Source organism: Rhinolophus ferrumequinum, chromosome 13 (genome assembly GCF_004115265.2).
Source record: "Rhinolophus ferrumequinum isolate MPI-CBG mRhiFer1 chromosome 13, mRhiFer1_v1.p, whole genome shotgun sequence".
NCBI lineage: Eukaryota > Metazoa > Chordata > Mammalia > Chiroptera > Rhinolophidae > Rhinolophus > Rhinolophus ferrumequinum.
The window spans coordinates 26,677,454-26,696,569 of record NC_046296.1 but is presented as its reverse complement, the minus strand read 5'-3'; the positions used below and the strand labels follow the sequence as shown (position 1 = coordinate 26,696,569).

The following is a 19,116-nucleotide window of genomic DNA, read 5'->3' as shown; positions in this document are numbered from 1 at the left end:
AGAATAGCATCCTCTAAAATAAGCCAGATGGATCAATGAATAAACCTGTATTTCTCTACTATATTAAAAATGAAACATAATGGTGTTGACTCACCTCATGTAAGATATGAGAGATTCAGTACGATTCTCTCTTTATTTGAACCCCTCCTTCTATCCCCTCCTGGCTATTATTTTTATTTCAATTACATTTTGTTTTGTTTTTTCCAATAATAAATGCTGACATTTGCATTATGTTTATAATGATGTCAGCAACAATTATACAATACTTTTTTAAATGCCATGTTTTTCCTGTCTTTGAGTTTTTAGTTTTATTTGGCTAGCTGAAGTACTTCAAGAAGGTAAGTCGGTGTTCTTCCCCTACGAATGACCTTCTACCTGTCCTTCAAATTTTAATTCTGTTGCCACCTACTCTGAGAAGCCTTTCATGCCTACTCCCTGTTAAATTGACCACTCCATCCTTTATGCTACTACTATACCATTTAAGAAAATACAGGCATTTTCTTACAGCATGAGTTTTTATATTCCAGTGGGATTTAATTTGATCTTTTAGTTAGAGGATACAGTTTCTTCTTTGTAGATGGCTGTTAGTTAAAACTAAATCTCAATTAGGCACTAGTACCATAAGTAGGAATAAAAAAAAAAGCACATTTTATAGCTGTTTTGAGCAATGTTGTACTGTTTTGATCACAGCAATGGGAAAAAAGGTAATAACATGTCACAAGTTCTGTGCTGGTATTGAAAGGAAAAGAAAGGACATTATTTTTTAGTGAAATACAGATTTAATGAAGGCATTCAATAATAATTAGATTTAAAGCTAAACCATTCTCTTGAGCTGCTATAACAAAATATAATAGATTGGGTAGCTGATAAACAACAGAAATTTATTTCTCTCAGTTCTGGAGGCTGGAAGTCTGGGATCAGGGCGCCAGCATGATCAGGTGAGGCCGCTCTGGGTCATAGGCTTCTCATTATATTCCTCATGTGGTGGAAGGGGCCAGGGGGCAAGGGAGCTCTTTTGGACCTTCTCTATAAAGATATTAATCTCATTCATGAGGGTTCCATTCGTGGTCTAATCATCTCCTAAGGGCCCCATCTCCTAATCTGTCACATTGGGAATTAGGATTTCAACATACAAATTTTGAGGATTTATTCATACCATAATATGGTATGAACCATAATATAACACAAATAATATGAACACAAATATTCATACCATAGCAACTGTTACTGCTTAAACACACACACATATATCTTATTTTCTAAAATTTCTGCCAGAGAGCAACTTTCTTTTAGATAGCCTAAAATACTTCGACCCTAATTGAAGAACTTGTTTTAATGCAACTTGTGATGATCCAAACTTTCTTTAGAATGTTACTAGTATTTATATACATATTATTTATATAATATATATATTATATATGTATATATATACATATATATGTTTGTGTGTGTGTGTGTGTGTGTGTGTGTGTGTGTATATATATATATATATATATATATATATATGTATTTTCCCCATTTTATGAAATTCCTTCAAGGTAGAGATAGAGACTATGTGTGTTCTAATCATTTTCTCATCCCTAGCTTCTAGCACATTATCTGGAACATATTGAGAATTTATATATGTTAACTGAAAGGCCATAAATGCATGAATAGAGCTTCCCTCTCCTATTGCAGCCCATATTGATCACTCTGGCTTATTATCTTACTGAATTCATTTTGACCATTAATCGTGTACTACCTTATATAGGGTAGGTGGTCCCATTTTATGGAAGGAATATGATCTGGAGGAGACGCGTAATTCAAACTGTAAATAATTCAAGACTAGTTTTGCAAAAGTAATGAATGTAAAATATGTGTGTTGAGGGAGGAGAGGTAGGTGGGGACCATGGGTAATGATTAGATACATGTCTAAGTCAATAAATCCACAATCGTTATAACATATTTTTGCTTTGATGGATTTTTGTCTTAGCTTTTTCTATTGCATATGCAGAGTACAGTCACTTAAATTAATAGCACAGCATGTTATGGCAGTTGTTTGGCTTCCATAGTTGCATTTTTTTAGCACATGTAAATTCCATTCCAAAGTTATTAACTTTCAGGAATTTTTTAGCAGCAGCACTACCACTCTAAAAATGTTTGGGTAAAGTAGTTTGAAGATAATAAAATATATTAAAATTTAATAGCAGTAATGTTAAAATAATAGTTTAAGAGTAAGTAAAATGAATATTTTATAAACATGGTATGAATAAAGTATGGTGGGTATTTTTCTTTACCAGCTAAAGTGGCAATAACTTAAGCACAGCTTACGTTCACTCTTCCTTGCAGCTTTGAAATTGTTGACATGAATTTCATAGATGAATCATTTTAAATTTTGCCTATGTTATATCTGTGTGTTGTAATATAGATGAATAAAATGTAATAACATTGTTCTATAAAATTATATGGGTATATTATTCCCAAACTAAGCTGCAAACTTCTTGAAGGAACAGTCTGTTAAAATTATTTTGTGCGTATCTTAAATTGATACCTAGAGGCTATTCATTTAGTCACAGCTTTCTTATAGAATATTGCTGTAAATCAATAGTAATTAACAAAATATATCTTCTGAAATTACAGTCTTTCTAGAAGATAAAAGTAAATTAATGGTGTCTATGCTTGAACTGATAAAAAATCCCTACCCTTGTCTGTCTGAGACAGAATTCACTGCTCATGGGAAACATTTTGGGAGTGGCTCATAGGCAGGAATCTTTTATTTATTGATGCTACATGTATAGATGCATTCTACAGAGGTGCAGCACCAGTGAATGCGGAGGGGAATTTTGAATTGCAGTTGGAAAAATCATTGGAATGTAATGGGAGTGATAGACCTTAGAGTTGGAGAAACAAAGCCATTTAATGAAAAGTTTACTGCAGCCAGTATTTGAAATTATATATGGTTTCAAAACAATCAGTTCCTCCATTTATATGGCAACCTCACAGTGCTTGAACCAATATTTATTTGGTAATATGACCGTCTTTGGTATTCATGTTGAATTTTTGAATACATACCAGCAGGAAGGAAAAAAGAAAGACTCCTGCATAAATGATAAAGTCCTATTGAATACAGCTCAGAAAATCAGATTTAACTGAAGCAGTTTATAGCAAAACATTATTGGGAAACCAGACATTATCAGACACCTGAACGGCACTTGGTATACGTACAGTTGTTGCAAAGATTGCCAAGGAATCTTTTTAGGCTTAACCAGACATTCAGACTCACATGACCTGAATAGGCCAAACTTACCATTATATTCACTTAGAAGGACATTGGACAGGAACCAGCATGCAAGGAGAGCATTCATCTTTCACTGGAGTCCTTATAGTACCCAGATGCTATTCTTTGACTTCTACCCCCAAATTACCACTTAGATACAAGGGGACAAGATCCACATAGTTGATAGCAAGGATTACTTTAGAATCTTTATGCTGAAGAAGAGATGTTATCTTTTGTAAAAGTTTGGTAGATATAATTTCCTGGGTCCCTGTAAGGGACAAGTCCAGTGATAAGAGTCTCCACAATCAGAGAAGCTCAAGCTATGGTCTCCCATCAAGTGTATAGTCCACTCACAGCCCTGTCATTTAAATGCAATTTATAAGTCAGGATTCATTTTTACCATAAGCAGTGTTGCCTGGTGTTTGTTAATCCTTTTCCTATAGCTAGTAAAGTTAATTTTGGAAGAGGAAGAGAGAGTGACATATTGCCTACCTCTAAGGAACATAATTTTGCAGTACAGGTGGTAGTAGAGGAGATAACAGTTCATATTTGAGGAGCGAGAGTTGATTATGGTGTTACTCAGCCCTCTGAGATTAAATGTCATACTTGCCAAGGCTGTGAATGGGGATAAGTAGGTCTCCCTCCTTTGATTAGAAGGTTCCTTAAAGTAAACTTGGGAGTCTGGTCAGAGTTTTGCTTCTGGTTTTTACGAGGGCATCAAGGACACAGGACACAAGATCAATATAGAAACATCTGTATTTTATATGTGAGCAGCTACATTTGGAAAATGAAATTAGCATAATTCCATTTACAACAGAGGCTAAAAATAGCATAGACTACTTAGAAATAAATTTAACAAAAGATGTGGGAAAAGCTCTATATTGAAAACTATAGTTCGTTACTGAAGGTAATTAAAGATCTTAATAAATGGAGAGAAAATGTTTGTTCAGAGATTAGAAGACTCCATATTGTTAAGATGTCACTTCTCCCCCAAATCAGTCTATAGATTCAACACAATGCCATTCATAATCCTACCTGGCATTTAAAAAAAATAGAAATTGAAAAGCTGATTCTAAAATATATTTGGAATTGTAAAGGACCTGAATAACTGAAACAATCTTGAAAAAGAATAGAATTGTTATATTAAAGTAATAGTATCTTACATCAGGATTTACTGTAAAGCTATAATAATCACAATAGTGTGTATTGGCATATGACAGATCAATGGAACAAAACAGAGAGTCCTGAAAAACCCAAACTTACTTGGTTAATTAATTTTTAACAAAGGTGTAGCATAATTCAGTGAAGAAAGAAAACTCTTTTCAACATATGATGCTGAAACACCCAGATGGCCATACGGAAAAAATGAGCCTCGATTCCTACCTTTCAGCATACACATACATTAACTCAAGGTAGATTATAATCCTAAATATAAAAGCTAAAACTGAAAAAATGAAAAAAGAGTATGTGACCTGAGAATAGGCAACGGGTTCTCACATTACACAAGATACAGGAAGTAATAACCAGAAAGCAAAATTTGATAAATTAAGTTTCATCAAAATTAACAATATATACATATCAAAATAGACCATTAAGAAATTGTCTGGGTACGTCACAGACTAGAAGAAAGTATTCACAAAGCATATATTTGATATAAGTCTTGTATATAGAATAGAATTTTTAAAATGTCCTATAACACAGTAGTAAAAGATAAGTAACCCTATATATTTTTTTTAAATGGGCAAGGATTTGAACATGTGGTTCACAAAGAAAGATATATCACTGGTCAATAAATACATGAAAATGTTCTCAATATCACTTGTCATCAGGGAAAAGCAAATTAAAATCACAATGAGATACAATTCCACACCCACTGGAATGGTTAATATTTAAAAGACAGTCAATCTAAATGTTGCCAAGGATGCGAACCAACTGGAACACTTATCCATTGTTGGTAGAGTTTCACTTGGGGAGTTTTTTATAACTTAAACATTTTCCTACCCTCTGATCCAGCAATTCCACTCCTTGATATTTATCCAAAAGAAATGAAAACATATGTCCACGAAAAGACTTGTACAAAAATGTTTATAATGTTATTATTCATAAAACTGGGAACAGCTTTTCCCGAACAGGAGAGTGGCTAAACTGTATTCACGAATGGAATACTATTCAGCAATAAAAATGAACTATTGATACGTTCAACAACATGGATGTATCTTAAAACCATTATGCTGAATGAAAGAGGACTTACCTAAAAGAGCATATATGATGAGGTGTGATAAAAAATATGGTGAATGTTTAAAAAAAATTGATTATACTAAAAGACACATTGCTATTAATCCTCCTCAGAATACTCCCCCTCGCTTCGAACACACTTATCCCATCATTCTTGCCACTTTCTGAAACAGTTCTGGAAATCCTCTGTCATGAGTGTCTTTAGTTGCACTCTTATGGCTGCCTTGATGTCCTGAATTGATTCCAAACGTTTACCTTTCATAGTCGTTTTGATTTTGGGGAAGAGCCAGAAGTCACATGGTGCCAGATCTGGTGAATAAGGTGGATGAGGACACACCGTAATGTTTTCATTTGACAGAAATTGCCATGCCAGAAGTGATGTGTGATAGGGAGCCTTTCCTTTGTGATCACAAAGTACAGTGAATGCTGCTGCTGAGTGCCATCCAACGGAAAGGCAGGGATCTTCAGCACAGGAAGCGGTGTGTCGAACCTTAGTAACAGTGTGTGGCAAGTTTCAACTTGTTTGGTGCAGTCAGTTGGGTGTGAGCTATGGTTGAGAGTAGGTATGTTTTAAACTGCTGTAAATCATTGATCACGAACATTGATCACGAATTAACATGCATAGGGCAAACTATGCATGTCATCCTCCATCATATGTTCCATGTCACATATCACTTCTGGTATACAACAATTTCTGTCAATTAAAAACATTACGGTATATCCTCATCTACCGTATTCACCAGATCTGGCACCATGCAATTTCTGGCTCTTCCACCAAGGTCAAAATGATTCAGGACATCGAGGCAGCAACAATAGCACAACTAAAGACACTCATTAAAGAGGACTTCCAGAACTGCTTCAGAAATTGGCAAGAAAAATGGGATAAGTGTGTTCGAAGCGAGGGGGAGTATTTTGAGGGGGATTAATGGCAATGTGTCTTTTACTGTATTAGATTGGTGCAAAAGTAATTGAAGTTTTGCAATTATTTTGAACCTTTTAAACCGCAATTACTTTTGCACCAACCTAATAAGTTTTTAAAAATTTAAACATTAACCATATGGTTTGATCATACCTTGTACTGTGTGACTCCATTTATGTGATGTTTGGAAGAGGCAAAACTAATCCTATGTGAAAAACATTAGAATAGTGATAGCCTGTGGGTTTGAGGATTTACTGAAAAGAGGCATGAAAGAACTTGTGGGGGTGATGCCGAGGACACGTCACGTGGGTGTATACATTTGTCAAAGTTAATTGAATTGTACAATTTAAGATCTGTGCCTTTCAAATATGTGCATAAGTAAAATACTGGAAGTTAACATAAATTTTATAGTTAATAGGTTAGTAAGAAAAAGAATGAGTTCAACTTTCTGATTTATTGATCTAATGCGTGGTAGCTAGTCTCCAAAGATTGTCCTCCAATGAACCATGCCTCCCAATATTCATGCCCTTTGGTAGTCCCCTCCCTTTCATCTGGGTGGCCCTAAAAATCACTTTCAACCAGTAGAATGCAGTGGAAACAACACTTTGTAGTCTAAAGCTAAGTCATAAAATGCCTTATAGTTTCTACCTGAGTATATTAAAATGCATACTCTAGAGGAAGCCAGCTGCCATGTAAAAAGTCCAACTACCCTGAAATTGCTATGCTGAGAGGAACCCCAAACTACCCATATGGGCAGGCCACTTGGAGTGGTGGGGGGGGGGAGAGAGAAAGGGAGAGAGAGGAGAGAGAGAGAGAAAGAGAGAGAGAGAGATACTTGTCCAGCCCCAAGTTGTTCCAGCCTTCTCAGCTGAAACACCAAATATACAAGTGAAGAAGCCACTTTGGATGTCTAGCCCAGTTCAAGCTTTCCGATGACTTTAGTCCCAGCCACCGTCTAACTGCAGTGAACCACCCACCCACAGTCCAGTCAGCCCACAGAACTGTTAAGAGATGATAATTTGTTATTTTAAGCCACCAAATTTTGGGGTGGTGGTTTATATATGTATATAAACATATATCTATGCATGTATATATACATATATACATATATATATACACACACGTAGATACATAGACATACAGATGGACACAGACTTTAAAAATGCTATTTCTATAATTTAAAAATAAGGTATGTTGTATTCCTTTCTGTCTTTATAAACATAATACCAAGTATTATTACTTTAATTAATTCATTTAGAACATACATTAAGTACTGACTATGCTAAAAACTGCTAACATAGGTGTTAGAGATAAAAGGTGAACATGACATTGACACAACTATTTAATTCCATTGTTTGTATGTTAAGTGTGTAAGGGGAATGTCTAGGGTCATTAAGGTGGAAATTCCACTAGACAGTTGGACATTCAAGCCTGAGAATTATCTGTATTTATGTGTTCGTTTAAGCCAAGAGAGTAGATTAATTCTTCCAGGAAGAGCAGTTTTAGGGGGACAGAAAGAATAGGACCAATGATGGGGTCCTAAGAAGTAATAATACTTCTTCGTGTCAATAAATGGGAGGTGCCAATAAAATGTATCCAACGTTGCTCACGCAGTAGTTCCCCGTAATCAGAAGTGTCTGGACACTGATGGTAACCACTTTGAGCACCTCTCGTAATTGCAGAAGTCAAATGTGATTTGTGTTCATCTTTTGTTATTCGTATATATTGAATATTACAATTTTAGTACACTTTTCCTTTCTTAAAATGTGTATACATTTTTTTGGCACCCTCTGTATTTAAGAGGTAGAGGGTAGAATAGTTAATCATTAAAGGAGACCAAGACAGAACTATCAAAGAGATAGGTGGAGGACCAGAAGGTACTAGTGTCCTGGAAGGGGCAGAAAGAATTTTAAGGAGAGAATGGTTAATTATGATTATCATACAGAAGTCAAATATGATAAGAGTTAAAAGACATCTAGTATATTTGTCAATTAAAATATACAGTGGTGACCTCATGAGAGCAATTTCAGTAAGGGGGATGGATAAAAGTGGGGATAAAAGCAGATTGCAGTGAAGTGAAAAATAAATGGTAGGTGAGAAATTATAGACTACTAAATTTTTAAGATGTTTTCTTATTAAGAGAGACTGGCTAAACTAGAAGGGGCTAACGGTTGAGAGACTTTTTAAAATGTGGGATCAACTTAATCATATTCATATGTCATTAAGGCTTATTAATTAATTCAGAAAGAGGAGTTGAAGATCCAGAGAGACACACTACTTGATATCAGCTTTTCTGCCTAAAGTAGCCCTCCCTTCCCCATTACTATCCACTACAGGATTGAAAATTACATTATTAAACCCATTCATTATATCCATAAATCAAGTATTTATGGGCTCAAGCCTGTGAGAAAAATGACATCTTTTGGACCTTGATTTCTGCCTGAAAGTTGAAATGCTACTATCTTAATATGAAATAGACCTGTACTGAATCTTGCTATGCTTTGGAGAGAAGAAGGATGATCCTGCAACATTTGCAGGTATGTTATGTTACAGTTCCAGGCAGTTTTTTTTTCTTTTAATTCAACTACAGATTTCTTAAACCTACAATTTCTTAAAAGGAAAAAGCCACCCACTCTTCGTGCCACCGCCCTCAACCCCCTTTTCTTATTCAGTGTGATAATCTCTGGTGGTCAATTTCTATCTTCTTTGCCTTTCTAACAGTAAAGAAGAGTCTCAAATAACTTTGACCCTTTGCTTCAATTGCCTACCCCTAATTTAGTTTTCCTTCCTATTCTCACCAATGTGAAGCAAATCCAGACTGACACACTGTTACGATGACTAAATGTACTACACTATGGATTTATTGCTCAATTTGAATAGCACTAGGGTAAAAATGTGTGCTATTATATAGCATTGTTAGTATTTTCCAAATGTGTACAGTTTTGGTGAAACAAGGCTTTAAGTAATAAAATATTATATAAATATATTGACCCAGAGAATTTTTTTTTTGGTCAGGGTAGAATATTACTGGGAAAGCTTCCCACTTTAAAAAAAAAAAAATCTGGGAATAAATTTTTTTGTAAATCTTTTAATTTTTTAACTTTTTTCTTGATAATAAATGTAAAACACATTGTAGGAAGTTTGGAAGAAACAGAAAAGTACTTGTTAAACGGAGAAATACATAATTATGTATTTTAGGGTCCACACCCACATATGCAACTGCCAGTTGAATTATTTCCATGAGAAGTTTCGCAGGCACCTGTTGCTTGGTTTGCCCAAACTGAATAGTCCCTGTCACCGTGCTAGAACTACTATGCACACATCATCCAAAACAAAAACCTGGCACTTATCCTAGATTCCTTTCGCCATACCCGGGTCTCAAAATTAACCATCAAATCTTCCTTCTTCATTTATTCTTTAATTAATAAATATTTTTTTGTGTGCCTCTCCTCATGGAGTGGTGATGATGAACTTCTTATCTTTTTGCTTATTGTGCTGGTTTTTTCCTATGCTGCTACCATTGCTCCTGGAATGATGTGTCTAAAATATACTTTTGATTGTTCAGTGGATTCCCATGCTGTCAAAGTTCCCATTCTTTAGTTTTGTCACAAGAACCTTCATGTTAGAACATTCGCCAGCCTCATCTCATTCCATTCCCATCCCTGGCACCTTAAACCCCAAACAACTTGCAGTTCCTCAAATATGTCATGTTCTCATTTGTCTCCCTTTTATCCCTGTGGAATGTATGCCCTCCATTTTCCCTCTTATTTTAATAATAATAATAATAATGTCTATTTGTCTGTTTTTAGCTCAGATTTGAGTAAGTCCAGGAGGCCTTCCTGACCTCAAAGCCCCTCTTCCAGTTTTATAGTCTATGATGTATATTTCAATCATAACTTATATAATACTTATCATACACTGTACATTGTTTTACTTGTCTACTTGTCCCACAGAAGTATAAAGCCATGAGGGCAGGCACCATCACAGGTATAGAATAGGTACTTGATAAATGTTTATTAGATAGATAAATGGAGGATAAAAGCAATTGGAGATTGCTTTTATGATTTGGATTCATTTTTATTTGCATACCAAATAAAGGGAACATTGGAATAGATAATCAAAATTACCTTTTCACTCTGTTAATATGAATGAAAGTTTTAGAGGCAGAAGTTATAGGAGTTAAGTAAAGATTTATTTAAGCTATGAATAAATAGGGAAAACTAGGATAGGAAGGACAATTTGTCATCTGTGAAGTAAATGAAAAGAAGTAATTACTTTGGGTTAGTTAATGAGGAAATGGTCATTAGTGGTTTTAGATATCACCAAAAGGATGATGAGAGGGAGCAAATACTCTAAATTACTTTGTAATTCAGAAAAAATTACAATGTAAATAATTTATTCATGTGATAGAATCATTTTGATAGTATTTAAATAAATGCCCACATTGTACATGAAACTGTGGAACAATATTAATGTTTTAAAGGTAAGGACCAAGTCTAGTATTTCCTCAGTAGTCCCTGCAGTGCTCATTATATATAATATGTTTAAATAAGTGATTGATTTCTACTTTCATTGAGATTATATCTAAGAATATAAAACAATTAAAATGTGTAAAGAGAACTGCAAATCTTGAGTATTATTTAAAAATGTTTTAACCTAGTAATTGCACATCTGGGAATACAGTGTGAATAAATGATACTAACTTACATGATAAAATGTGGATATTAATAATAATACCTCAGATTATTTATGAGAATTAACTCTGATAACATATGTAAAGCCCTTTCCAGGGCTCTAAATATTAGCTGCTGTTAATTTTTTTTTTTATATTTTCAAAGTTAAAAATAAACCATTTGTAAATTTTTAAAAATACACAACTTGAAATGAATGAAGAGAATCCATCATGCACTGCTAATCACTTAACATTGATCTTCCACTCCATTATGTTTCCCTAAAAATTACAAAGTTAAAATGACTAGTAGTGGGAGGTAAAGGATTTAACTTATCAATGAATTCTACCGACTGAGAAATTTACTAGGTGAGTTTGAGTCTTAGTGGCATTTAAAACTATTGGCAGAATACAATGGAAGAAGGTATTTTATAAAGACCTTCAGCTCTTATTTTTCATATTCAGATGAAAAGTTCAATTCATATTAATTGTGTTTACTGCTTATTTTCTATGGTTTTTGCCTACCTCAGGCAATTTTATTCATGCAAAATGCATTTTCTCATTTGGACAAGGGAAATGAATAACTTTATCAGCTTTTTATATGTATTTAGCTCAAAGATCTAAACTATAACATACTTCTGACCACCTAATATTGTAGTGGTCATTTATTATGTTTCTATATTAATTTCAATTTTTATAGAAGCTAAGTTCTACGAGGACAATACCATGTGTTGTTTTGTTTTTTCATCCTTGTGTGTCAAGCATAGTAGTTGGCACAGATAAATAACTTTGTTGAACAACAAATGAATAGATGAAGGCAACCTTATTTCAACTGTATTCTATGATTTGGTTCAAATAAAATTTATAATGTGTATGCATTTGGATTTATAATGTTAAAGAACAATATTTTTAATGCTAAATTTACAACTTTTTTCTAACCATTTTCTTTTGTTCCCACTGAATGATCTGGATCTGTTTTGTTTTTCCTAATACCTATACCTAAATTATTCCCAGGTTTTAATTTTGGAAACAGCAAGAATTAACTAGAATAGTGTAGGGGGCTCTTATTTTTTTTTCCAAGCTAATTTTCACTCAGTGAATCATAATTTCACACATTCAGAGTTGTCCAAAATATATATCTCATGTACAAAAAATTCTGTTTATGTACAAAATGAATTATTATTTTAAGGTTTTTCTATCTTTCCCTGTCTTTTTTGTTCTGTTTCTTATTGGATAAATTATAAGGTTTCCTAAAGCAAATACTCAAGAGTTCCTTTAAAAGAACAAATTCCTTAGAAAACAGCAGTAGAAAATAGTAGCTATGGCCTGCTTTTCTCATTTTGTGCTGAATATTAAAATCGTAGAACATGAACAAGTGCTTATTATGTTCATGATTCATGTAGATAGGTTTTTAAACATTTGTTTACAGTTAGAATTTTGTAAACAAATAATACATATTTTCTGTGGTATCAGAATTTTTAAATTCTGTTTTTAACACATGCATTCAAAGCACTATTTTACAAATGCAAAGTGTGGTTGTTGAAAGCCAATGTCAGTCTCTTTGGTTATTATCTTTGTTTTGTGTTTAACATAGTTACTGTATTACTAATATAAGTTTTAACAATAAAATGTTTTCTATCTTAAAATAGTACAGCATAACTTTCAGTTAAATACTCTGTTACAGTTCATCAAAATAATATCCTCTGACTGTATTTTCTTGATTAACCAAACATCCCCTCTCTTTGTCTTTTTGAGTAACAGCATGCTTCTACGGCTCTTTAATTAAATGACCTTACCTTACATTTGTCTCGACTGGCTTCTGTTTACAGAAATTGTAAACCAATTGAATGCTCTGAGCAGCTTAGATGAAGATCAAGATGACTGCATAAAGCAAGCAAATATGCCTTCAGCTAAATCAGCCAGTTCCTCTGAAGGTCTAAGAGCTTTCTTCCTTTCTTTCTGCCTCTCATTGCCTGTATTTACTATGACCTGCTACCTCTTGACTTCTGTCTGTATTTAGCTGTCGGTTTTGTCTTTGTGCTTTTCCTTGAATGTTTTCTTTGGTAATTTGTAGTGCACCAACAGGCAACAACATAACAGAACTTAACCATCTTTAGCAAAGCCTTATATCGGGATCCTTGTTATGCAGTGATTTTAAAACATAAGATAATAATTGGTCATATAACATGGTCATATAACATGACAATATTTCTTCAGTTAGCGTATATATTGTAACTATTGTTTTTAAAATATTTGCTTAGGTTAAATCCGTTTGAATTATTTATATTTAGGAGTGAAGGATGTTTTGCTAAAAATCTATGTCAGTACTTTTTTATTGCATCAAATTAAATTCAGATGAAAGTTTCTCTAGTTCATTATCTGATATGATTTTCAAATTAATATGCATATGTTTGTTTTGTTTCATATGAAAATGTTGGTATGCTACAAAATACTTGAATGGCATTCTGTCATTGGTAAAAATGCTGTATCTTATTATTTGCAGGTATTATTAGTGTGAATTTTTACAATTTGAAATATTTCATGAATGATCAAAATTATGCTTTTCTATAAACATAGTGAACTAACACATACGTTTATTTTCAGAGCTTATCAACAAACTTAACTTTTTGGATGAAGCAGAAAAGGACTTGGCCACTGTGAATTCAAATCCATTTGGTGATCCTGATGTAGCGGAATTAAATCCATTTGGAGATCCTGACTCAGAAGGTAGCAAATTTTTTTCTGTACTTTTAAAGTCATTACATAGTCAGGTTCTCTTGAACTGTAAGAGCAGGAAGAAAAAAAATTTCTTTTCCCCTTCTTCCGCCTCCCCCGCCCCCTCACTCCGGTTCAAGTTGTTGCTTCTCAGTCTAGTTGTGTAGGACACAGCTCCCTGGCCCATGCTGGTGTTATGAGTCTTGCCCCCCCACCCCAGGCAGTCAGTCACTGGTTGTCGGTCGGCCGCTCACAGCAGCTCATGGCAGCTCTTGCCGGCTGCTGGCCACTGACCATTCCTGGCAGCACTCAGCAGGCCACGGCAGCCCATGGCAGCTCACGCTGCTCATGGCAGCCCAGCTCCAGGGAGAGCCGTTGTTCACAATCTTAGCTGTAGAGGGTGCAACTCACTGGCTCATGTGGGAATCGAACTGGTGACTCTCGGTGTTCGGGGGTCCAAGGTGCTCCAACCACCTAAGCCAGTGGGCCAGCCCAGAAATTTTTTTAAAGGCTCATAAAGTAATTTTTGTCACTGGTGATAATATTGTGTTCAAAAACACTTGCAGTTGATCAGCAGTTCTGGGTAGTTTCCACTGAATTGTTTTTAAAGAAAAAAGAAAGCCTTACATAGCCATTTATGTGGGGTTTATTTTAAAATTCTACGTTAGTTGGATCAATAGTAGACCTCTCCTGTTAGAGATAACAGTATTTTGCCTAGCTGGCATACAGTAAAGTCTCAAGAGTTTGGCTTACCAAGTAGGACAGCTTGTGGGACCTACCGAAATTGGTGCAGTGAGGTGGCTTTTCCCTCTAGATAACGCCTCTGCCCTCACCCTCAAAGTGTTTGTGAGCCCTTCAATCCCCCACTCCATGTCTCTGGCTGAGAATTATAGTCAGTAGTGACAGCCAGTTGTGCAAGTGAATAGCACTGAGCAGAAACACGACTGGGAAGTACTGTTACATATACAACATAATTGGAAGGAATAAACACAGGTTTCCCCCTGCAACTCCCCCCGTCATTTTTCTTATCAGGTAGATAAGAGGTGTTGAAAAAGTGAAACTTCTGTTTAATTAAACTCAGTTTGCTTAAAGTAAATGCAAGAATGATTAACCATTGTTTACATCTTTTAGATTGCTCTTATGAAATCTTCATGAGCTTTAAAGAATTTTGCTGCTGTCATGGTGAAAATGAGGTTTTTGACTTCAGGATTCACTGTTAGAGCAATATCATTTCATAATCTACTCCTCTTTCTCTTCCTTTACTTTCTCCCTTCTTGTCACATTCTAAATTAGTAAGTTTAAATTAATATGTATTTATTTTGTTTGTGAGCTATTTATATTAAGAATATGATATAAATCTTAATGGTTATTATAAACCTTAGAGGTAATCTAGTTCAGCTGCCTCTTTTCATAGATTAGGTGGCTGAGGCCTAGAGGAGTTAAATGATTTGAACAAGAATTTTAGGTAAATGGAGGTGGGGTTGAAGCTAAAGATTCCTAATCAAGTGTCTTCTTTTGACCACACAGCTTTTTGATTGTGCAGTACATGTATCTGAGTATATTGTTTTAAAATATTACCAGGATGTTTTGAGACATCAGTATTTGAGCTTTCCACTTCAAAATCAAATCAGTAATTTTTCTAAATATATGTAGATCTGTTTTCTAGTTTATAGAAAGGAGTAGCAGATTCCACGTAATACATATTTCTATATAGAAGAGGTTAGCCAATCTGATTCAAAATCTTTACTCATGCCTATAGAGCTAAGGAAAAAAAAATGTGACAACCAGTGTTCTCTTTAAATATATATCTCTTAGACTCCTTGGAGTAATTATTTTCTATTAGAGGAATACTTATTTTTCTAGAAATAATTTATTAATTTTTATTGATTAAAAACTTGGCATTCTCAAGTAACAAAAGCATTTGGGGAAGAAAATATGTGTTGTGGTTTAGATGGTTCTTTTTTTTTTTTCTTTTACAGCTTCAATTCTCCTCTTATATTCATGACATTCTGTGCTTCAGTGACCCTCTTAGAAAGTTATTAAGTGTATTTGTTAGCTTTTATATGAAATAATCTTATCTTAAACCCTCCTTTGTTGCCAGTTCTGTCATCTTTAAATCTTGCTCTATAGTTTGAATACTTTCTTACTTTTGGTTTTGTAACTGATGAATTTACTTTGATCAGTTTTTACAATCCTCTTCCTAAGAGTAAAAATTATAATCCTATTTCCATTGATCAGTTTTGTCAGTTTCTTAAACATTTGAGACTTGATATTTGTTAATAAAAAATTTGCAGCCTCTCTTCCCATACAGAGAACAAAAATGTTTCATTTACATTCTTATAAAGATTCTAGTGGGTGTTCAGTTTAAATGTTAACCTGTGTTACAAAAGATACATAGTTACTGAGTGTCTTCTCTAGCACAGGCTGTATTTAAATTTATTTTATTATTGATTTATTATGGTTTTATGAACTCTGTCATACTTTATAATTGCTTCCTGATAGTGTATGGAATTTCAACTCTGAGTTTTTATGTTTTATTTTTTTCAATAAAAAGAAAAATAAGTTTTCTGGGCTAATATCTAATAAGTAAAAGTAGCTTCACTTTAAAATACAAAAATCATAAATATGTCAATCATGAGATTGTAATAATCAATTCAATTGTTTGAAATTGAATTGAAACTTATGAAACACGTTTTTTTTGAAAATTTCAATAAAATTTTCAGTTTTCTGTCTCCTACAATATTTTGTCAGAGTTGCATGGCGTAATTAAAATTACTTTTAAACTATACTGTGATTATTGGCTCTTTGAAACTTTTCTTCAATTTGGGAAAATATTTATTTTTATCAGCAAAATCCATGATCAAATTTTAGACATTTTATTAGAAATTCTAGTTTTATTTTAAAATGTTGATAAATATAGGAGAAGAAAAGGCTGGTATTAAGTACTTCACAAATATTGTTGGAGGACATGGTACTGTTGTAGTGTTTTTTGTGCTGTGAATCAGTTTTATTTTTAAGGGTACCTTTGTTTTCAAATTCAAATTTGAAATAATGAAATGTAAAAGAATTTGGTGTAACATGTCTTCAGTGTATCTTTGCTTTCAGTGATCTGTGCTTTCAACCTGAAAATTCTTATGTTATTCTTTTGCGTTATTAAATAGAGTATTGATTAGATCCAAGTTATACTGAAAAAAAATCAAACATCTCTTTAAATGCTCTAAAGATTTAAGTTCTATAGCATACCGAAACCCACTCTTTGAAGATTTTGCGAAAACAAATTCAGTGGTATGGGGTTGTATTTTTGTTACAGTTCAGAATGAATTTTCAGATCCCTAAGTGGTCTTTGCTTGAGTAACTATCATAGAGCATTTCAAAATTTAATCCATTTTATGTTCTTTTAAAAACAGAAATTTATTACATGTCAGTTTGAGATGGCAAGCTAGTATAGTGAAATAAAATAGGCAATAATAGAATATTTTACCTCTGAGAAGGTTAAAATTTCCAAAATTGGCATACCATTATGCTAATATTATTAGATACTCCAAGGACATTCCAAAGATGCCATTTTGAGGAGCCCATTCCTGGAAATGTAGACAAATATCTTTGATATTACATCTTCTGAATTTAGCCCTTCTAAAACATTATTGCTTTGACTCTTTTAGCTTCATAGAATTTATTAATTCAAGATTGAGTATTTTTGAAAACACTAAAAAGATAAGAAAATATCAGATAATATTAATTTGATTTAATTCATCTGTTGCTATTGTTTTATAGAACCAACCACTGAAGCAGCTTCACCTAAAAAACCAGAAGAATCTTTTTATAATAACAGCTATAATCCCTTCAAAGAGGTACAGACTCCCCAGTATTTAAACCCATTTGATGAGCCAGAAACCTTTGTAACTATAAAGGATTCTCCTCCCCAGTCTACAAAAAGAAAAAATATAAGACCTGTGGACATGAGCAAGTACCTCTATGCTGATAGTTCTAAAACTGAAGAAGAAGAGTTGGATGAGTAAGTACATTTTGCTATCATCATAGGTTAGTCTTTATATTAACTACAGGGATCCTTCTGTAATATACGTTTAGATGGGTAAAATGAGGTCTGTTGTAATGTTAATATACAGTTTACAAGTTAGTGTCTATCTCATTCCCCATTGGAATTTTTATAATCTTGACCTTATTCTTCTGCTCTCTTCCATCTGTATGTGCACTCTAAACAGCAAATGAGGGGAGTATGTTGCTGGAATCTCTGGTTAGAATTTCAGTAATGTCTTCCCATAGGACCTGTGTTATATATGTCACTTAGGTGTTCTTAATTGATTACTATAGGCATTACATTTCAATTATGTTACGGGTCTATTGTGGGAACCAAATAATTATTTATGATATTGATTTGATGAGAAGACTTCTTCAAATGTAAAACAATGATTCATAACATTTATAAAGTATGCATTATCTGCATTTGAGCTATTATTCTTATCCAAATGAGAGGTTTGTTGACTATAAGCTCAATATAAATAGTATGATTAGGGCTACCATTTTACTCAAAGCTAGGGTGAGGAGAGAAGGAGGGTATGTTTACATTGTGTTTTGAAGTTGTACAGTGTACTACCTGTGTGGCTGCAGCCCGGGGCCCTGAGTATTCAACAAAAATTCCACTTCTGTCTATGATGAAGTAACACTCAACATAGCTTCTTAAACAACTAAAAAACTGAATAGTATATGAAATAACAGTTTTGGCCTTGGACATAGCACAAGACAGTGATCCCTGAGAGAACGGAAAAAAAGAAAGTGAGCCCTACAATTGTGCAAGCTTTATTTATGGAAAACAGTTTCCAACTGCAGTTTAGGGAGAGAGATCCCAAATACCCTAGTATAGTCATACCTTGGAGATATTGTGGGTTCACTTCCAGACCACTGCAATAAAGCAAATGTCACAATAGAGCAAGTCACATAAATTTTTTGGTTTCCCAGTGCATATGAAAGTTGTGTTTACACTGTAGTCTATTAAGTGTGCAAAACATTATGGTTAAAAATAAAGCAACGTACATACCTTAAATAAAAAAATATTTTATTACTAAGAAATGCAATAAATCATCTAGATCTTCAGTGAGTCAGTCTCTTTGGCACTGATAGATTTGCTCAATGCAGGGTTACCATAAACCTTAAATTTGTAAAAAAAAAAAAAAAAAAAAAAAAAAATCAATATCTGCGAGGTGCTATAAAGCAAAGCACAATGAAGCCAGTATGCCTGTAATCTTCCTGAGTTGAGGAGACAGTCTGAACTTTGGAAGTATGGAGGAGGCTAGAATTTGTGAA

At 33.8% G+C, this 19,116-nt stretch overlaps 1 protein-coding gene across 12 annotated transcripts in view; it reads left to right on the top strand.

Annotated features, from left to right (window-relative positions):
• EHBP1 (EH domain binding protein 1) overlaps window positions 1–19,116 on the top strand; it is a 422,624-nt gene that overhangs the window by 238,130 nt on the left and 165,378 nt on the right. For 8 of the 12 annotated variants that reach the window (XM_033124978.1, XM_033124981.1, XM_033124983.1 and 5 more), the window contains 3 exons: window positions 12,909–13,013; window positions 13,684–13,806; window positions 17,569–17,809. In XM_033124978.1, the coding sequence (XP_032980869.1) occupies window positions 12,909–13,013; window positions 13,684–13,806; window positions 17,569–17,809 (469 nt within the window). The remainder of the gene's footprint in view (window positions 1–12,908; window positions 13,014–13,683; window positions 13,807–17,568; window positions 17,810–19,116) is intronic. The other 4 variants (XM_033124988.1, XM_033124984.1, XM_033124989.1 and 1 more) reach the window with 1 other exon arrangement.